The sequence below is a fragment of the Hyaena hyaena genome, unplaced genomic scaffold (assembly GCF_003009895.1).
Source record: "Hyaena hyaena isolate Hyena2069 unplaced genomic scaffold, ASM300989v1 scaffold_208, whole genome shotgun sequence".
Taxonomy (NCBI): Eukaryota; Metazoa; Chordata; class Mammalia; order Carnivora; family Hyaenidae; genus Hyaena; species Hyaena hyaena.
In genome coordinates, this window is record NW_024080839.1 from 2,534,296 (window position 1) to 2,557,417 (window position 23,122).

The 23,122-nt window shown below is 35.2% G+C and overlaps 1 protein-coding gene across 1 annotated transcript in view; it reads left to right on the forward strand.

Moving 5' to 3' along the window:
- FUT8 (fucosyltransferase 8) overlaps positions 1–23,122 on the forward strand; it is a gene marked incomplete at its 3' end in the record, with an annotated part of 153,850 nt that overhangs the window by 65,062 nt on the left and 65,666 nt on the right. The window contains exon 5 of the mRNA XM_039242142.1: positions 8,533–8,647. Coding sequence (XP_039098073.1) covers positions 8,533–8,647 — 115 coding nt within the window. The remainder of the gene's footprint in view (positions 1–8,532; positions 8,648–23,122) is intronic.

The window sequence follows — 23,122 nt, forward strand, 5'->3', positions numbered from 1 at the left end:
CCCGTAGGATTCTGATGGCAGTTACTGTCTCATTAGTGAACAGTAGAGGAAAAATTGTTGTATTAACACAACCTACCACTGTGAAGAGGAAAAGAATTACCCCACAACCAAGAGATTCATATATATTTACATCATCACCAATATTATAGCAATAATATATCTTGAAATATTGCTCTGCTGTTTTAAGTGAAATTACAACTAAAATCCACCAATTTATTGGATCATTTTAGCATTAATCTACAAAAGTAAGCAGAGGGGCATTGAATTATTAGGCCCATGCATTCAGCAGTTCCTTTGGCCATACTTAGACCATTAGACCAAATACTGACTAATTCTAGGCACAATTCTATTCACTGGAGCTGTGTGCTTATATGCTTTGCTTATTGCAATTTTATAGGAAAAGGCAGATCTGAAGAGGATTTGAGTTGGGCAGATTTTGGGCAGATTCTGTAGTATTTAAAAGTTGGGCCCTAAAGGTGATATAAATCAATGTTAAATTTTTTTGTAAGTTGAATTTTGTTTTAAGTACATTATAATTCTGACACGACCTTTTAGTACATGTTAAATATTTCACTGAAAATAAACATGGAAAGGTTCCCAAGTTACCCCAGGCGATTTCTTTTACTGTCTTTAAGCAAAAAATATAAGGAACTTGGGATGCAGCCTCACAGGGTAGGAATGTAACTTCAGACAGCTGTAGTAGAATGCAGTGATACAATAATGAAAAAGCATAGCCTGACATTGGAGAAATAACCCAAAAGTTATGAATATACAAGTGTAGAGATACATATACATTCTGTATATGTGTAGAATATGCCATCTTACTGATAATTTTCAAGACTTTTAAGTGTAAGAATTAAAATTAAAACAGAGTTTTGTGTTTCCCTCTGGTGATTTTTACATTACACAAAAATCCGCATTTCATTTTTACACTTACCCAAATATAGTATATAGGTTGTCTCTGGACTAAAAGCCTATGTTCTCTGAGAAATCAGAGGTTGAGCCTATCAGTGTTTTAATCCAACTTTCCATCTGAAATCACTCTTGTCAACTTTTGGTTCAGAAAGACATCAATAATAGGAAAGATATTTATAGACTTCTGTTTCTTCAAAAGGGTTTTTTCTTTCTTAGAACTTTGTTCTGATACAAACACTGATCCTCTTTATATTTCATTTCTAAATCAGCTTTATTGTGACATGATGTATATACAATAAAATGTATATATTTTAGTCTGTAGTTCTATGAGTATTGACAAATGCTTGCAGTTTTGTTACCACCACCCCACAATCAAGATACAGAACATTGCTGCAGCCCTGAGAAGTTTCCTCATGCTCCTTTGTAGTCAGCCCCTCCTCACCCTCATCAGTCCTTGGCAGTCATTAGGTCTGTTTCCTATCCAGATATTTTTTACCTTTTCCAGAATACTATGTAAATACAGTCACATAATATGTAGCTTTTTGAGTGTGGTTTCTTTCACGTGGCATAATGCATCTGAGATTCACCCATGTTGTTTTGCATATTGGTAGTTCATTCTTTTTACTGCTAAGTAATATTCCATTGTATACATGTACCACAGATAGTTTATCCATTCACCAACTGAAGGACACTTGGGTTGTTTACATGTTTTGGTGATTATGAATAAAGCCACATAAACTTTAACATACATGTTTTTGCAGAAGCATATTTTAATTCCTTTTGGATTAATATCCAGAGTGGGATTTGTGTGTCATATGTTGAGTGTCTATTTAATTTATAAGACACTCCCAGACTAGATTTTCAAGTGACAGTTTCATTCTAGTGATTATATATTACCATACTTAGTAGTAATATGGTCAAATTTACCTGCTGTTTTTTAACACCATTGATCATAAATTGACTGTGGCCTCTCTTTGAAATAATGAGGGAGATTAGCAGTTTAGATTGATTATTTTTGTCATTGTGATTTTATTATTTGTGTCTTAGTATAGGTTCAGTGCTTGGATTCATGGCTATATATATTTGTCTCCCAACCTCAGGGGATATCATTGAAAATTCTGCTTATTACCATCTTAGGTTGCCCAAGACATATTTTTCTTAACCACTGTTGCTTTGGGTCTTTTGTCATTTCTTATGTTGCCAGACACCATGTTTATAAGATAGTTACTGGAACTACTTCTTTTTGACCTTAGATTACAGCAATTATTAAACCTCAAACTGAAGAACAGGAGGGCTAACAGGGCTGATGAACTATTTCTCAATTAACTTGACTGAAATTACTGAAAAATAACCTAGTAAAACAACAATCTTATTGTTCCTGCCTGGTCTGTATCGTCTCATTATCAGTAATATATAAAGCAGCTTTGGTAAGACTGAGGGGAGATGTTTCCCAAACGATAAATGATACTTATATCTAATTATGCTAATTGGCTTTTTGATATTGTGTATAGGGGTTTATGCAGCAAGGGAAAGGTCTTTGACTCAGATAAGGGGTGCAATATCTGGTTACAGGGAAGACTGGTAGATTAATAGCTTACAGATTTATTTAATCAGAGTTGCTGATCATAGCTATTGTGGTACAGTAGTTTGTGTTTTCACTCTCTTTATAAGGTAGACTCTACTAGACTGTCTTTAAAAGGTCAAAGAATTGATATTTCCACTCTTGAAAAATTAAGTTAAGCTATTCCTTGTTTTTTTATTTCATACACACACATATACACAGCAGAAGGAATGAAGACCTTAAGTTCTTTGAGATGTGATTTGATTGAGACTTACACTGGAATGTAGATACTCTTTCCTCAGTTGTTAATTCCTTTGGACAAAATGTTTTTGTAGGATTGTCTTTCTCCTTAGGAATCCAGGTTTATTTTTAAGTGGTGCTAGAACATTCCTCCGAATATCCATAGAGAACAGAGGCTTGTCATATGAAGTTGTCCTTAATCTCATCACTTAGTCTTTATCAGCCAGTTATGATTCTCCATCTTCTGTAAGGAGACCTCCTCCCCTAAAATAAAGTTTGCATTGGAAGGAGAATCTAAAGGTGTAAAAGGATGTCTCATCTAATAACTTTGATTCTGTTTTGCTTGCCCCCACCCCTAACCTTACATCTCCCTGGATGTGATTTCCAAACTCAAGAATGATTTGACATTAAAAATAGTCACTAAGGATTCCCTTTGTGGCAGTTATTATGATAAAGGCTCTCCGTTATTTTATCAGTGTAGTAATACTTTGAGGCAAGCATTATTATTTCCTTTTTGATAAATAAAGTTATACTTAGGCCTAGAGAAATTAGATAGTTTACACAAGTAAGTGGCTGAGCTATTTTTATCCAAAATACTTTCTTAAAAATATAATTTATTGTCAAGTTGGCTAACATACAGTGTATATGCTCATCCCAGCAAGTGCCCTCCTCAAATACTTTGTCTTAATTGCTAAATACTTAGCTTCTCTGAGCTTTATTTTTGTCTTCTACACATGAGGATATAATTCCTGTATCATACCATTATGTTGATTGAATGTGAGAAAATATATAAAACAACTTCCATAGTGATTGACACATTGTAGATTCTGGTATGCTCTAGCGAGACCTGCATAAGGAAAGCCCCATGAGAGGGTATAAATAGAGAACTCTTAGATGCTGCAGGGCAAGCACAGATCAGGGGAATGCTCTGCAGCAAGAATTTCAAGGTTTGGAACCTAAACATAAGCCTGGTGGACATCACTCACCAAGTAGCATAATTATGGCCTCATATGATAAACTATCTTTGTTGTTGCTCTTGTGGACTCCTCCCAACCCATGTGGTCTGTCAAAAAGAGGTGGCATCTTAGAATTCCTTCTTGAAACAATGGAGGCAAAAGGAATATTGTCTCCCTATCTGTCTCCAGATGACGTTTTTATCCTTTGTACCACTTATTTCTGCCCCAGGAGCAAATCACAGTAAAAGCAGCCTTGGACGAAACCCAAGTAAGTTTTCTTACCCTTGATCCAGATTTACCAGTGGATTAGACTCTGTAATATAGCCTCCCTTAGTTACATTTACTTTCCTAAATGGTGGTTCCTTCACCTTGGGATTTTCTTGAATTACATCTGCTCTGTGCTGACCCTGAGGGGGAATTTCTATCTTTAACATTTTGAATCAGGTATAAACAAAATACTTGTAGTTCTTTATTAGCATAATTGAGACAGACTCAAACATTTAAAAATAGTTCTGTGGGTATTAAAATAGAGAAATAGGAAAATCAACTGAAAATACAAAGAACATAAATGTAGCCCCACTTTTAAAATAGAGGTTTTGACACCTGTCTAGCTGGCTTGCTCTTGCTCTCAGAATCAGTCCTAGTCTACTGGTTATTCTCAGGCGTCTGTACTCTACCCACAAGTGACTAGCACTATTCTGCTGGTATTTTGCCTGGTTTTGTATTTCCAAGCTTTGACCTGCCCTCATACCAGGCCTTAAGATTCACCGTCCCATTTCGTAGATTTCTTGACATCTGTTCATAGTCAAAACCAAGACAACCAGCTTTTAGGACACTTCTAGAAGATTTGATTTCAGAGTCGAGCCACTGAGAACCAATCATTTCTATAGAATGGTTTTTAGTCCCCATATTTCCCAGTAACAATCTATAACTTTCTATTTATTTATTCTCATATCTTTGGCTAAAAGATGACAAATTTTGCAAGATGGTAATTTCTAAATATTATTGAATCAGAAAAGAACTATTATGAATTTAAGATTGTTTCCACTCATCATCAAGGAGATACAAACCAAAACCACAATGAGATACCACCTCACACCTGTCAGAATGGCTAAAATTAACAACTCCAGAAACAACAGATGTTGGTGAGGATGCAGAGAAAGGGTAACACTTGCACTGCTGGTGGGAATGCAAACTAGTGCAGGCATGTTGGAAAACAGTGTGGAGTTTCCTCAAAAAATTAAAAATAGAACTACCCTACGACCCAGCAATTGCACAACTAGATATTTATCCAGAGGATACAAGAGTGCTGTTTTCAAGGGGCACATGTACCTCAGTGTTTATAGCAGCACAGTCAACAATAGCCAAAGTATGGAAAGAGCCCAAATGTCCATTGACTGATGAACGGATAAAGAAGATGTAGTACACACACACACACACACACACACACACACACACACAAAATGGAATATTACTTAGCGATCAGAAAGAATGAAATTGCCATTTGCAACAATGTGGATGGAACTAGAGTGTATTATGCTAAGCGAAATAAGTCAGTCAGAAAAAGATAAATCTCACTCGTGAATTTAAGAAACAAATAGATGAACATAGGGGAAGTAAAAAAATAAAGAAAGGTGGGCAAATTATAAGAAACTCTTAAATACAGAGAACAAACTGAAGATTGCTGGAGGGTTGTGGGTGGGGGGATGGGCTAAATGGGTGATGGGCATTAAGAAGGGCACTTACTGGGATGAGCACTGGGTATCATATGTAAGTGATGAATCACTAAATTCTACTTCTGAAATCATTATTACAGTATATATTAACTAGCTTAGATTTCAATAAAAATTTAAAAATAAATTTAAGATTGTTTCCTGGGGTTGTCTTCCTTACATGATCTCTAATGGGAAGGCCAAGAAAAACAGATTTTAAAGCTTTATTTGATGTTTAATTTTGAGAGAGAGAGAAACAGAGTGCAAATGGGGGAAAGGGGTAGAGAGAGAGGAAGACACTGAATTCAAAGTGGGCTCCAGGCTCTGAGCTGTTAGCACAGAGCCCAACACGGGGCTCAAACTCACAGAGTGCAAGATCACAACCTGAGTTGAAGTTGGACACTTAACCAAGGTGCCCCAAGAAAAAAAGATTTTAAAATCAAGTTTAATTTTAGTTGACTCTTGGAATAGAGTAACTTATGTTGAGTTGAGATGTTGAGACTCTGACTGTTATGGAAAATTAGTGCACTTTTTTTTTCGTATACTGCCCTCTAGTTATATGTTAGCTTGATTATCCCATTTTCTTGACAGATATTGGGATGAATGTGAATGAATTGCCAAGACTTAATACTGATGTAACTTGGTAAAAGCATTTTTAGGTTTTCTAATTTATTAAAAGACACAGAGATTAGCTTTTATTCCCTCTGATTAAGGAATGGCTTGATTGCTATGATGTCAAAGCATAACCATGCCAATATTTATATTTCAGAGAATTCTTCCTTCAAATTAGACCCACTGTAGTTTTTACCTTCTTGAGGCTGTATAGTGATTGTCAATGAAATACAGTGTTATTTGTCTGTTGCTATATGTAGGTTTAATGTTGAAGCCATGCAGAGCATATTGAATTTCCTTTTTCTCTGCAACACACATTTGCTGATAGACTGGTTATTTATCCCACTTTACTACATCTCTACAAAGAGTGCTCCTATTTAAAGTTGAGGCTTACAGCAGGTTTTGTGATCACTCATAGTTGATAGGCAGGAAAAAGCAAAGGACCACATTTGGATATGATGAAACCTATGAAGCATAAAATATAATAAGCATGATGAGAATGATGAGGAAGAGGTTATAAAACTGAGAAAATAATTTAAATAAACTTCCAGCTGAGCCCTGTAACACCATTATAGTCTAAGACTTCTCATATGTTTCCACAATCAACTCACACAGTTTCATATGGGTAATGACTTTTCCCCTAGTAAAAGTAAAACTATATAAAAGAATACTGTAGGCTACATAATAATCCAGGGGGGCCTCAGTTTTATAAAATGAAAAAACTTAAAAGTTGACCTTTTCTCCATTGTGTAAGACTGTAAGTTAATTTGTTAAGGAGGCAGTAAATTGTAGGTTTGGTTTTTCCAATTACAACTACTTTTTAATCAGGTTTTATGAAAATGTTTAGAATCTTAGGTGAGAATAGTAAATATAAAAACAAAACATTATATATTTAACTGTAGCCCTGTTTAAAAAGGGCAAACATGGAAACGGTCAAGCTGTGTAATACCCTCTGCATTGCTGATGTTGATAAATTAAGCAAATGCCTAAAATGCTTCACAGATGACCCTTTTGTTCCAAAGCATTGTGCAAAGCTGATCCACTATTAGTTGGATCAATATTCTAAACTATGGTCATGATTTTTAATCTTTATTTGTATATTATTAATAATGTTGCTTTATTCAAAGACACTAGGTATTATTAAGTATTCTCTGTTAATTTTGTGTGCTTCTGATGCTTTTCTAAGGTAGTAAATAAGACTTTCGTTTTTCCTGTGGGGTGCCAGTACTTTGTTATTAAGTGGTTTAGCATCTAGTTAAGAACCAAGAATAACAGGGAACTGAGGCTATGCCATGTACTCCTGGGTAAATCACAGTTGTTAAAGGCTGGTTTCATTATCTGTTAAATGAGTTCTTCCTGATCAGTCCCCCTCTTCAGAGTGCTATAAGGACTGGCTGTTGAATCATATTTCTTCAGTACCATGTATTACTGTCACCCATGCCCAGTGAGTAGTTTCTCATTTGTAGAGTAGGTATTCTTCATATACAAGGTAAAATCTCTGAGGCATTATGGCATAAATCGCAGTGTCTTAGTCTGTTCAGGCTGCAATAACAAAAATACAAAAGGCTTTAATTTATAAGTAAAAACTTATATCTCACAGTTCTGGAACCTGGGAAGTCTAAAATCAAGGTGCTGGAACATTTGATGTCTGATGAGAACCTGTTTTCTTGTTCATAAACTGTGTCTTCCCCATGTGTCCTCACATGGTGGAAGGGCCTAGGGAGTTCTGTGGGGTCTTTTATAAGAGCACTAATCCCCTTCATGTGGGTTCCACCCTCTTGACCTAAGTACCTCCCAAAGGTCCAAATCTGGCCCATAGCCTGCTTTTGTAAAAAAAAATATTATTAGAAAACAGGCACATGTATTCATTTGCATACTGTCTATGGCAGCCTTCCTGCTACAAAAGTAACAGAGGACCACAAATCCTGAAATATTTATTATCTGTCCCTTTACAGAAAAATGTTAGTTGAACCTTGGTTTGGATCATTGTTTAAGAGTTATGTCAGGGGCACCTGGGTGGCTCAGGTTCTCCCTCTCACTCTCTCTCTTATATAAATAAACATTTAAAAAAAAGAGTATGTCAGAATTTTCCTCTCATCTTTTATTCCAACCACTCAGAGGGTTTATGTTTGAAGAGATAATTTAAGGGGAAGAAGTAAAGGACAGAGAGAACAAAAATGCAGTATTCAAATCCTGGCACCAACTTATTTCTCTCCCTTATCTTAATCTACCTATTTCTTTGCTATGGGTTTTCATTTCCCCTTGATCTTTGTAGTGCTCTGTGTTGGGAAGTAAGTGCAGCTGACTGGCCTGGAGAAAAATAGTATGTTTTTCTCAACAGTGAACATTTACTATATGAATCTTGGATTAATTAAGTTGCTGAATTTAACAGTCTTAATAGGAAATAAAGGATGAAAGCCAGCATCACTGTGAGCATCAATCTCTGTGAAGAATTTGACTCTCTTCTTAAGACTTTGTGTAATCCTATGATGAAGTACAAATAAGTTAGACCTCCAAATGTTGTTCGTTTTAATAGGTCTATAATGACGGATCTATACTACCTCAGTCAAACAGATGGAGCGGGTGATTGGCGGGAAAAAGAGGCCAAAGATCTGACAGAGCTGGTCCAGCGGAGAATAACATATCTTCAGGTAAGGAAATTAGGTAAAGAAATAAGCATGAATGAAAAAAGAAGGAAAATCATAATAAGACTAAGAGTTGCTGTTGGTTTTTAATCTTCATAGCCCCTTTTTTAAAGTATTTACTCATTTTTCATATTTATTCAGAAAGAAGCTGTTATGTCTGCAGTGTAAAGATGGCTAAAACAAAGTCCCTGCCTTAAGGGAGCTACTTCTGAACACACACACACACACACACTACAATGCAAAGTAGGAAGTACTGCATTTTATTTGAGACATACAGATGAAATGCTCATTGGAGGACAAAGTTGTCAGGAATAGCTTTGTGGAAAAGATACTATTTGAACTGAGCTGAAAAGGATAACTGGATAGGGTTCAGACACATAGGAATGGAAAAGAGTGTACTAGCTGGAGCACATGAGTAATGGTCCATAGCTGGCAAAGAGCAGGACAGGAACCCAATGAGAAAGAGGATATTTTAGTTTGTCTGAGGTTTGGGGTTGTGTGGACAGGTGGGGTGGAAAATAAACTGAAAAGGGAGGTTTAGGAGCCAGCTTGCAGAGATCCTTGGGTGCAGGTTAATAACATCTTATGATGCATAAGCAGCAAGTGATCACTGTAAGATTTCATTTGTTGCATAAACATCATTATATACACAAACAGCCCCAAGTCCCAGACCCTTTTAAATTTATTCTCTTCATTTTTTTGTGTGTTCTCTTCTAGCTCTTTTTTTTTTATATATTTTTAATGTTTATTCATTTTTTGAGAGAGAGACAGACAGAATCTGAAGCAGGCTCCAGGCTCTGAGATGTCAGCAGAGAGCCAGATGTGGGGCTTGAACTCACAAACTGCGAGATCATGACCTGAGCCAAAGTCATATGCTTAACCGACTGAGCCACCCAAGAGCCCCTCTTCTAGCTCTTATTAATATGTTCACCCAGTCTTACATGTTTATAAGAACAGAGTAGATTTACTTTTTTAAATTTTTTACTTAAAATACCATAAGCTTTTTTCTATTTTGGAGTCAGAACTTGCTTTTGAAAGGTTTTTACACATAAGAATGGCATGATGAGAGTGGTGCCGTTAATCTGAAGGTATTTTTGTGTGTGTGTGGCTAAACTGGATTAGTTTTGGAAGAGACTAGAAGCAAGGAGACCACTTAGGAGATGAGGACCATCCTGCAGATGAGAAAATGGAGGTATGGGGCAGTTAGCATCGGAAGTGAAGAGATAAATTTGAGAGAGACTCAAAGGTAGAATAGAAGGTAGAATATATAGGCCTTTCCAAGTGGGTGGAAGAGCTGAAATGACTGGGATAATGGGCACTTTGTTAGCTGACAGGGAACTCTGAATAGTCTGGAGGAAAACAATGAATTAGCAAGTAACTTCACAATGCCAAGCCACTGTGCCCATCCTTTTCTAATACTATTGATGGTATACTTTCTGTGTATAATCATTCTGCTTTCCTTCTAAGGTTAAAGTGTCTTATAAAAGCAAAATAATAGCCAGTGACTGAATCATCTATATTTCAAGGTACACATTTTCCTATACTTAAATAGGAAAAAATAGAAAATCAAGTGTTTAAAGAGATCATTAAAAACCAAACTGATCTTGGCATGCTGTCTTGGTCTCATACTCCCATGACCATTCATCAGAGGTGTCTGCAGAATGAGGAACACTTGCCTCCTGTAGGGAAGAGGTAATTATCTCCTATCAACTAGAACCTCATTCAATGAACTATAAACAGCTGGTGGTGCAGAACTATCATCCTCATTTAAAATGGAAATAACTATGGTTTCGGAATTTCTTCCACTTCCACATATTCATTAAATTTTTGTTCAACAAAAGTGATATTTAAACTATGATTTGGTCATATCCAGTCTGCACTCTATAACAAGTACCTGCCACCTGCTTTAGTTTATTACTAGAAAATAGCATTTCATCTGGACCTTACGTTCAGTTTCAAATATTGCTATTCAAATGTCTCTTCTTTTTTTTTTCCACTGAAAAAGAAAAAGTGGTTTTTAATATTCAAGAAGATGGGGAAAATCTCAGTAGGAAAAAACATCTTTTAGAAAAATGTTTTTCTTTAAATATTTAATATATCTGTGCTCATTATTTTTCATCTAGTCTAAAAGTTCTTTGTAGTCAGGGACTACATTTTTAACATATTATTTGTTAGAGGTTAACAATGCCAGTCATTCACTGTTTCCCTTCTTTGGATAGAGGTGAATAAGAGTCCTTTCTCCCATTCCACCAAAATTAAACACATACATTTGCAAAGAATGCTTTCTCTAACTGGAATTTTTATTTTTAAAAATTTAATGTATTTAAAAATGCAATGTATTTTTAAGCACAACAGCTACTTTAAAAAGAATGATTTGTAACTGGTTTAACTAAATGGATTAGAGAGTTTAATCAGATGAGGTGAGCTATTTATACACACTTTTTGAAGTGATTACATTTTTTCCTGTTACAACTTTTCTTGGTATTCAAATGTTTTGGTGTTCCCAAACCATTGCCTTAAGTGAAATGTTACTGTAAAAGAGGCTATTTAAGCAACTTAGATTCTGAAAGACTTTCACAGGGCTTAGCAACTGAGTAGTATGCTAGAAAATAAATCTGAAAAGCGGGATAAAGAAAAAACATTAAACTTTGATACCTGTATTCAACATAAAAATAAGCCGTTCATATAACTTAATGGAGATTTTAGAAGGCTCTCTTGTTTGGCCTATCAGCCAGCAATTATATAAAGAATGATAATAATTTGTAGCTAACTAGGAAATAAATAAGGAAAAGGAACAATAAAAGCAAATCTTTTTTAATAGTTTAAATCTGTTTGGGAGAGGGGCACCTGGTTGGCTCAGTAGGTTAAGCATCCGACTTCAGCTCAGGTCATGATTTCACTTCGTGGGTTTGAGCCCAGCATCGGGCTCTATGCTGACAGCTAGCTCAGAGCCTGGAACCTGTTTCAGATTCTGTGTCTCCCTCTCTCTCTGACCCTCCCCTGCACACGCTCTCTCTCTCTCTCTCTCTCTCTCTCAGAAATAAATAAAACATTAAAAGAAATTTTTTTTAATCTGGGAGATTTTAGTCATTTAAATATCTTATCATATTCAGATGATTTTAAAATTTACTCCAGTGACTGGACAGTTGAAATCATTTTCAGTTTTACTATATTTTACTTATACTGATGAAATTTATTATCAGTTCTCATTATGACCAACAAGTATTTTCTAAACTCTGATTTATTTAAGGTATAATGCAAAACCTGGTTAAAAAAAAAAAAAAAAACAACCTAGATTGAGTCATCTTCTTAATCCATAATACGTTTTGTTTTAAATCTAACACTTTTTGCAACTTTCCAGTCCTTTGAATTGAGCAAATATCATTATGTCTCATGGAAATCCTGCTGGACTTAGTCATGTATCTCAAGTTTAGTCTCAATTTTAGATTTTCATTGATTTATCCTATACTTTGGTTTTACTTGGGAGAAACAGTTTCACCAAAGATACTACAAAATAAAAAAGTTCTTATAGCATCTAGACTTCAATGGAACAAAGTTCCATGGTTGTCTCAGTTAAAATTATTTTCTCTTTAGAGTTGAAGGCTGTATGGCATGTTATAAAAAGACAAAACTGACTAAAAGATTATGATAATCTTATTGAGGACAGCCTTGGGTATGCTATTAGGCTCAAGTAAAATGGACCAAGTAATTCTCATCAGGTCTTAGTTTTCTATATATTTACGTAAAAAGTTCTTTATCCATAAAGTGAACATGTAATATTGGCTTGTTTTAAATACCATTTTGTGGTGGTCTTTACTCGTGTGTTATATAAATCATGACAAACTAAGAAAGTGCTGCTATTTTTTTTATATTTTTCTAGTTTCTAATATAAAACACAGGCTCATTGTAAAAACTTCATATTGCTGATATTTTCGTTATAAGTCCAGATTTTGCCATAACATTGTCATTTTTCTAGACTTCTAAGTGACATGGAAGAGATTCTGTTTTCATTACCATTATTAGAATTTACTTTGTGGTTTCTGATCAGCTCATATTAAATTCTTCTCATCTCATATTAAACAAACACAATGAAAAAGATCACGGTACCTTAGTTTCTTAACTTGTTTGGAACAGTTGGAAGTTGGCACCTCTGGTGGTGAGAGCTAGGGCACATCTTTAGGGCAAAAGGCATTTGCCAGTTTAACTTGAAATTATGTCTTCTGGTTCAGGATGGTTTTTTTTGTTTTTTTTTTTTTTCCACCTAGATCCAAAGCTGACAATGTAAGCAATATTGAGGCCATTTTCAGTGCAGTCTAAATAAAATATGTAAAAAGTAGCAATAGGAAAAAATTTTTGTTTGTTTGTTTGGGGGCATCATTGGATTATGTTGTGAATGGGACTTTTACTGGAAATTGGTAGGTTAATAATTTTCCTTTTTTTCATAGAAAAGTAAAAGATGTGAAAATGGAGAACAACTATTTTACTTTTTAAAGAAAGATATTTTTTCCATTCAAAAATAACAGACTTGTTGCAGAAATAGCAATTTCTCTTTTCCTTTATGTTTTCCAGCAGCTATAGATGGTCTATAAAATGGAAACTGGCCAGGTCACACTAGGAATGCATTATTGAGGCTATTGAAATGTATTTCAGATTGTGGAGAAACCTACCTCCTACACAGGATGTAGACACATTTTTCTCTGACAAGACAAATTCTTTAAAATAGATTTAAGGCCAGACTATAACTATAAACTTCATTTGTCTGCTAGTGTACTGACCATGAATGAGATCAAACCCATCATTTTATGTTCCCAGAGTTGCAGAGTGTGTTCTACTGAGTGAATCAGACAGCAGTTATATTTCTGCCCAGCAGGGATGACAACCAAAAGTAAAGGCAAAGATAGTACTTATAACTCATTAGGAAAAGTCATTAGCTTAGCTGTATTTAGATTGTTAATTAAATATTTAGAGCAATTGGAGTAGGGAGAAACTTTCAGGAACTTCCCCATTTGAAAGAAATTATTAGTTTGAGAATAGATCAAATAAGGAAAAGTAGACAGTTTCTCAGAAATAACACTTAAGAGTATACTGAGAAAGAGAATATCTTTCCCAAGAACAAAAATATAAACAGGTTCAATTAGGAAAGAACGAGAAATGGTAAGTAGATAACAGTATCCACGGTTGACAAAAGAGGGGTTTGCTGTACTAGAAGTTGACTAAGGACAAAAGTGGTGATAAGAAGGAAAAAAGGAGGGGCGCCTGGGTGGCTCAGTTTTGGGTTCAGGTCATGGTTTTGGGATTATGAGTTCAAGCCCTGAATCTGGCTCACTACTGTCAGCATGGAGCTTACTTGGGATCCTTTGTCCTGCTCTCTGCCCCTCGCTTGTGCATGCACTCTTTCTCCCTCTCTGTCTCTCAAAAATAAATAAACATTTTTAAAAAGAAGAAGAAAAAAAAGAAAATTTATTATAGGTAGTTTTCTAAGCATTATAATAAACCACATTATTTTGAATTCTTACATTTTACAGAGCCCTTGCATTTGAAAGCATAGGTGTGACTGAATTGTTTGTGTATTCAACAAGTATTTGGATGTACTGGGCATTAGGTATATTGCTAAAGATTTAGTGATGAATGAACAGATATGGTATGTTGTCTGCCCTCAGAAAGCTTAAAGCTTAGTAACATTCTCAGAATATCTTTGAATTAATTATCTTCAAATACACATACACATACACATGATGTTTTTTTAATTCCTACAAATTTTTGTTTTGATGTTTATATTTCTGTCTCATTATTTGGATCTTTTTACTAATCCCCCTATCTGTATTACACTAATTTTTTCTATGGGCCTTTTTATTACTCCTTTATAAAAAGCTTTTATTATGAGCCAGAGATCTAAGTGAAACAGATACAAGTTACAAAACAAAACAAAAAAAAACCCACTTTTGTTATGGAAAACTCCAACATATATAAAAGTGAGAGATTAGTGAATCCCTTTGTACCCATTATCCAGCTTTAATAATTATCAAATCATGGTCAGTTTTGTTTCATCTGTATTGAAACAACTTCTTACCATCTCTGGGATCATTTTGAAGCAAATCCCAGATATTTTATCATTTTATTTGTAAATATTTCAGAATCAGTTTCTAAAAGACAAAGATACTTTCTCAAAAAATAATCACATACTATTGTCACACCTAAGCATACTAAGGATAGTTCCTTAATATCATCAAATAATGAATCATTACTCAAATTTCTCTGGTTACCACACACATTTTAATGTGCTATTTAAAAACAGATTACATATGGAGGAATCCTGAGACCTGGCAGAATACGAATCACCAAGAACCTGTCTCCCCACCTAGACATCAGTTGCACTAGCATAAATTATCTGATATAACTATTTTGAACTCTGAAGTCAGTTGAAGGCTTACAACTTCCAGGGGAGGAAAACTTAAGTTTAACTTAAGTTGCAGTTAATTTCAGCTCTTAGCTCCAGAGTAGCTACCCACCCCACCCCAGCCTCATGGCAGGCAGCTGTGTATGTGTTCCTAGAATCCAATGATGGTTCAACATATGAAAATGATCACCATGATGTGCTATACAACAAAATAAGGGAAGAAAACCACCTGATCATCTCAGTTGATGCAGAAAAACCATTCAACAGAATTCAGTAGCTTTTCATGATAAAAACATTCAACAAAATAAGAATAGAAGGAAACTGCCTCAGCATATAAAAGCCTGATTTTTCTATATTGAGCTTGTGTCCTGCAACTTTGTTAAACTCATACATTAATTCTAGTAGCTTTTTTGTAGATTTCATCAGGTTTTCCACATAGATTATCATGTCATATGTATATAAACATATTTCCTTACTCATTTTCAATTTGGATACCATTTTTGCAGTAGTCTGTTAAAAGTCATTATAATTAAATAGTATAATTTACTATTATCATAACATACAGTAAGTCAAGAATTTAGTTCCTCTTTTAAAATCCTTGTCGAGGTCTGATTGGGATTTTAGGTTTTCTTAGCAAGAGTTTAAAAAATATTTTGAGGGGCGCCTGGGTGGCTTAGTCGGTTAAGCGTCCGACTTTCGCTTAGGTCATGATCTCGCAGTTCGTGGGTTCGAGCCCCGCGTCGGGCTCTATGCTGACTGCCAGCTCAGAGTCTGGAGCCTGTTTCAGAGTCTATGTCTCCCTCTCTGACCCTCCCCTGCACATGCTCTCTCTCTCTCTCTCTCTCTCCTAGAAGTAAGTAAAAATATTTTTAAAAAATATTTAAAAAAATATTTTGAAATGCCTGATTGTGGAAGAACTTTTTAAATTCCTAGCAGTGTAGTCAGCACAACTCTGCCAGCAGTTTATTGTTTTTAGTTACTTCTTTTTTTTTAATGTTTATTCTGAGAGAAAGAGAGAGCTTACCCACAGAGACACAGAAACACACACACACACACACACACACACACACACACACACGAGCGCATGGGGGAGGAGCAGGGTGAGAGAAAGGAGAGAGAATCTTCTTAGTTGTCAATAAGAAAGGCTTTTATTTTTTATGTTTTTTGCATTTAACTTCTGTTTATTTTTTACAAGTTTTTATTAAGTTCTGGTTAGTAAACATACAATGTGATACAAGTTTAAGAAAAGCTTATGATCTCACCATAGTGAGATCAAGCCCTCCATCAAGCTTTGTACTGGGTATGGAACCTGCTTAAGATTCTCTTTTTCTCTCCCTCTGCCCCCTCCCACTCCCACTCACTTTCTCTCTCTTTCAAAAAAATAAAAATCAAAAGCCTTTTAAAATATCATTGAGAATGATATTCTCAATTGAGAATGCATATGAGCTTAACAACTATTACCTAGAAAAAAATGAGCAACTGACTTTCTAGACGCTACTTCCCCAAACCATTTTACCTTTGAGGATAGAGACACCTAATAAAAATTTTATCTTTTAAAATTTTTTAATATAAATTTGAACTTAAATTTTATTTAATTTAGGTATATCAGCTCACCATCTACTTGTTTTTAATGTTATTCCATTTCCTCAGTGGTTTTCTATTTCTGGAAATGGGTCTTCCCCCCCCCCCCCAAGAAATGGCAAATTTCCTTATAGTTTGACTCTGTTCTAGGTTACAATATACATAATTTTGTTATAGAAACAATTTTCCAAGTCTTAAAGCAGATCTGGTTTCCACATAGGAATAGTGTTATAATTGGGGGTTTTGATCCTGACTACCAAGTCCCATACCAGACGTTCATCTTCTAGACTCTCAATCTCAATTCCAGCAAGGCAAGAATTGGGGAGTAGCAAGGCTCCCATGAAAGGAAGAGGGAGGCTACTGACCAGAGGTGGATTCAGATTCAGGCGCTGGTCTTGAAACCTCTACAGTTTTTGGTGAGTTCATTTATAAGAAGGAATACAGATACAAAATTAAATATTAAAGTAAATATTTGCAGGCAATTCTCATTATCTGCATCAATATGTTCTATAAAGTCACCATAATACTGAATGAGTGAATCACTGCTCCTGCGCTTATGTCAACACTATTCTTAGGGGCCATTTTAAACAGTGGAGTTGTGCACAAATGCACAAAAATACAAAAGACACGGCACTGTATAGACTGCAAAAAGGATGTTCATAGTAAGACAGCTAAAACAAGAAGGGAAAGTGCCACCTTGTTTGACCTCAGCTGAGAACTGTGTTTCAGATAGCTCACATTTTCTCTGTATTCCTAGTGTCCACAAGTGACCCTGAAAGTACTTCAAGTATTGAATTTGAAGTTATAAGTAAATTTTAGCTAATAGGCAAATTTGCAAATATGGAATCTGTAAATAGTGAGGATCAGTTACTTGTTTAATTTTTAAAATTTTTTAATGTTTTTTATTTTTATTTGAGAGAGAGAGAGCAGGGAAGGGTCAGAGAGAGGAAGAGACACAGAATCTGAAGCAGGCTCCAGGCTCTGAGCTAGCTGTCAGCACAGAGCCCGATGTGGGGCTCAAACCCACAAACTGTGAGATCATGACCTGGGCCGAAGTCAGACGCTTAACCTACTGAGCCACCCAGCCGCCCTGAGGATCAGTTACTTAAAACAAAAAAAGAAATACCCAACAAATGACACATTTTTCAAAGTTGACAAATACTATAACACAAAACTCCAGAAAAATTGACTATTTTTTTGAAGTAGTGTCACACAGGGCTTGAACCCATGGCCCTGAGATCAAGATCTCGGCTGAGATCAAGAGTCAACTTAACCAACTGAGCCACCCAGGCACCCCAGAAAAAGTGAAAGTCTTGTTAATGCCCGACTCTTCTTTATAAACTATTGTCCCCATATATAGCTCATACTCTTTGATTATTATTTATTGGATCATCTGTAAAGTGAATTTGTAACGATTTTTTATTTTCTATAGACTAGAAAGATTGAATCAGATTATTTTCTCCAAAATGCTTGATAAGAAAGTTGTTTTTTAATTGATAATTTTTGATGCATAAAATTTGCTACTTTACGTATACAAATCTCATGTTTGTGGTACTGCTATAAACTTGTGCCATACAGACAAAGGAATTCATATACATTCTATTTTATGTGATTCTTATCAAAAAAAGGAAAAAAGAATAATACATGTAATTGTTTACGTACATTTTGAATTGCATATACTACATTTTTTAGGCTATTTATGACAGAAGAGAATTTCTGTGTTGACCAGGCATTATTGAGAACTAACTCCAATTGTCTGATTACCTGGCACTTCCCATACTGGGTACCCTGGGACACACTCATATTGCAGTGCATCGCCTTGCCCTGTACATGTTTATGTCACAAAAATAACTGCACAAAAGTAATCCTGAACCACATAAATATATCCCTGTAGATCAAAATGAAATGAATCCCCAGCTGAATTTTCCCATAACAGGATCCCAGAAATGCTGAAGGCCACTTCATTGCCACCCAATACTGTCAACAAGAAAGTGAAATGGGAAGGAATTCCAAGTGGGAAAAGACTACTGTTTTAACTCATTGTGGTCAAATTTTGCAATTTTTGCAAAAACATATGATCAGCTGAACACATTACAAAAGCCCTTCTCTTCCCAGGGCCTTTGAAGGGACCTGTTCAAAGGAGGGTCCCTTCAGCTTACATTTCAGTAAACCCACTCTGCCCCTAAGGAAGCCCTTCTTATTGAAGTAGTAGGGAATCTTTCATCCCTTAGATGTGAGATTACCTAAGAACCACTGATAATAAGAAGCCTGAAATAGAGACATATTGCAAAATTAGATGAAAAAGGATAGATGCCGACTGTTTAAGATTGAGTGGGTTCTGTCTCAAGTAGATAGATAATAAAGAAAGACTAGGTTGCTTCCAGTGAAAATTTTGCTTTATTTGATAAGAAAACAGTAGCTTTCTGTTAAAGAATACCAACTTCTGACTAGGACTTTCACACTCCTTCAGTCCCTAGAGTATGCATCACTTTCTCAAATTGACCAGCCTGCAATTGATTATCAGCTGCTGTTCACTGACTGCCCACAATCTATGTGCCAGACTGCCATTCTCTAGGTGTAAGTCCTGGCTACTGTAGAAAGGAACAGAGTCCTTTCCAGGGAATGTTTTGTGTCTGTTCAGTAAGCCTCACTACTCATTTGTCCTAGACTCCCACCTTTAATTGCTTAGCTCAGGACAGAGTATTGACTAAGAATGTTAAGATCGAATAAGTCACAGATATGAATCAGTGGTGAGTCATAAAAGCATACAAGTATGTCTATGCAGTCAGTTAAAATATATAGATATGATCTGACACTAGAAAGTGGCATGATAGTTCTCATATTGCTTATAGTACTATCACAGTTATTCTAAAAAGTACTTGGATATTTGAGTGCTTGGATGTTCTGTGTAGAATGCCATCATATTTTGACCTGTCTAAACCAAAAATGCCAGTTGTAATAAATAATTATCAGGGGGTGATGTGTGTGACTTGCACAGCTCATACCACTTTAAAAACCCATCTGAGAAAGGTTAGTACGGATTCTACTTTTTTATGGAAAATTGAGCCATTCAAGTCACTAATATTGATGTTATACTTGGTTCAAGATTTGGATCAATTATTTTGAAAACAGGTGATAAAACATCCAAATATCTGAAAGTCTCATTAAAGTCCTTTAATTGGAAGGTGCAAGGGAGGAGATATTTCTTCTTATCCTCCTACATTAAAGGAGGTTGTGAGGATGAGTAATGTCTGTAAACTGCCACCTTTAAACATTTTCTGTATTTCTAGGTAGTAGGCAAAACTCTTATGAGGCAAGTATTAGAGAATAAATTGAGGCTTAGAGAAGTTTCTGTAACATGCCTAGTAAATGGCAACAGGGAGAGGCAGAGTCTTAAGTCCAAGCCTCATATTCACCATTAGCAAGTGCTTTGAGGAGCCAATATTTTGTTTTATTTTCCTGGTGCTTTGTTGAAGGTGACTAACAATATAAGCTACAGGGCTGCTATTAATATTGGCTGGTAAAGCCACATTCTCTTTTGCAACTGCCCATCATTAGCAACGTAAGACCTTACCACACAAACTTTAAACAATTAGGTTTCTTGTGTATCTAGTTAATAGAAGAAACTGAAGCATAACTTTTAAATAACTAAATGAGTAGAATCATGAAATGTGAAGTTTCCACAAGAACCTTTGCCTATATATATTGTTTCCACATCTTAAGATGATTTCTTCTTTGTCACTATAAAAGCTTATCAATTATGAAAACACACAGGAATTTGCAAAAGTCAGTAGAGAATACAATCTTTTTTGAAGGAATGAACAAATCTGAAGAAAAAAGATATGGTAATATAATATGGAAATCCTAAGGGAAGGGTGTTTAAAAAGTTTTTATCTTTTTTTTTAATCATAACAGTAGTCATGAGAAGTGATTTTCTTTCTCTGGATTATAAAAAGTTTAACTTAATGGTGGTAGAATGTAGAATGATGTGCTAAATAGATTAAAATTCAGATAGAAGTTTAAGTAGAAAGCCTGATTTTTCACAGAAGAAATGCTATTTCCCCATTATATCTATCAAACATCTTTCTTTCCAGGTAATAAGAAATGAATATCACTTGCTCCTATCCAGTTTTCACTGTTGTTCCATACATAGTAGAGATATCCTTCAAGCATATCTATGGATGAGGTAAATGTCCTCACAAAGAGGAGTCAAGGTTTTAGCAGCTGAGAAAATTAAGAAAATACTACTACTAGTGTAAGTAGAAAGTAATGTGGGCATAGGATCCTAGGTTTATTGAAGAACTAAATCTGTGTGTCTCATTAGTGGTAAATAGGTCTCAAAAGTTTTATCAAATCAGAATACAAAACAGAATAAGATACAGATTCCTGTATCCTTAGGGAATGTGTATTCCTACCCATTTTGTCGAATATTGCCTCTCCTTTGCCACCTTGATTTTACAGATTTATTGGCCTAAACCAGAGAGGTCAGCAAACTACCTTAGGCCAAGTCTGTTTTTGTAAATAAAGTTTTATTGAAACATAGCCATGCACATTTGTTTAAATATCGTCTATGACTGCTTTCAGTCTATAATGCCAAAGTTAAATAATTGTGACAGAATATATGACGTGCAAAGCCAAAGGTATTTACTGTGTGATCCTTTCTGGGAAAAATTTGCCATTCCTGGTTTAGACAGTGATAGAAATAATTCTTATATATTCTTGCCTTAGGTTTTCCTTTGCCTCCTTCTCCTGTTCCTTCAGCTCAGTATGAGCTCTTGTCTCTATTTGATATATTAGCTTTCTGGGCATATGCCTTTGTCTGCCCCCTGCTGAAGTTCCTACCCCAATTAGTTATTTTTTTTTTTTTCATTCATGAGTTGAAGATTTTTTATTGACTAGATCATGAGACTTGATATGAAATATATGTAGGGACTCAAGAATATACTCTCTTACTTTGTTACAGACTTTGGCCATATTCACTTTAGATCATTATTAAAAGCACAGTGATCTTGAAATATAATAAGGAATACTGTTAATGATTGTGAAGGTTTCAAATGCAATCTGATGTTTGCTTAAATATTAGGACTATGTCCTGATTTATTCTGAATAATATCAGGTTCTACTATACAGGCTTTGAAGCATCTATGCTAATGAAATCAGTTTTTATTTTACTTTATCTTTGATTTCTTACATGTTGGTGGTAGGAAGGGAATAAGAGTAACTTTTCTTTTTTTGCTTTAGTTCATAATTTTCTTCTCTTTTGCTCTATATCAAAGTTCTTCTGGGATATTTGGGCTACTGTTGTCATGCTGTCACAAGAGGCTCTAATAGAAAGATTAAGATGCAGATAGAAAAAGAAGCATATAGAGATTTCAATATGGAAAAGTAAGGAGTCACTGATTGTATCTGAATGGATAGAGACAGGTCATTATTTTTACCATTTCTTGTTACTGTTTTCTCTCAGCTATTTCATGTCTCTTCCATAGCTGTTACATCTTTTATTCCTCTCTCTTCTCATTGGCATAACTATTGTTATATATGCACACACATCATCATTTCTTTTATCAAGTTGCAGCATATCAGAGGCTATCTGGGATTGTTGGAAGAATTCTAGTTAACATTCTGCCAGTAAAATAGCCTTGTAGCTTTAGATCTTTCTCTTGCTCAGAAGTTGATTTTTTTGTTTATTTGCATGTGTGGAGGTTTTTTAAATTTATTTGTTTTATTTTAAATTTTGGTCTCAATCCTCTTCCCATGAAGTGATTAGAGTGGCTGTACTTGTCAGGTTTGCAAGTGTCAGGGCTAGTAGAGAAGCCATTCCTTGAAACTGCAGTTATCATGAGAAATAAATAAACGTGGTTACAGGATGCCCTGTGAGAGGGTTGGTTATGTTTAAAGGGTTAGAGGCAAGATAGGTACTACATTGGACTTGTAACCAAAAGACCTAGTGTCCTGCCCTTTGTACTTATATAATGGATGAAAAAGGAAATAAAGCCAGACCCATAAAAAACCTTTTAAGTAGAAGGAGTTTTGCCTGTGTTCAAAGCCTACACATCCCATTGAGGCTTTGAATAATCTTTTAAACGTTCACTGTGAGAGTTCTTTTCTTCAAACAGACATTGTGTTTTCCTTTTACATAAGAAGATATAATACCATAGTGTTCTCAAGATTCAAATGATTTTTTTAAAAAGGCTGGTTTATCATTTTTAAAAGAAAGTTATATGAGCAAATGCCTCTAGAAACACAAAGTCATCAGTTTGCCAATAAATAAGTAGCATTATAGATGTGAATTAAGTGTGCATTACATGAGAATATGTTGGGCTTAAAATATAGGCTTCTGTTTCTGGATAAGATACAGTAAACACATTATACCGTATTCTTCCTGCTAAGTACAACGACAACAAAAAAATCCTGTACAACGTGAATCTTCTATGTTTGTTTATTTTCTTGTTTGTTTTGTTCCTATATATCCCAGTTAGAAGTGTTACAGAATCTTCCAACCT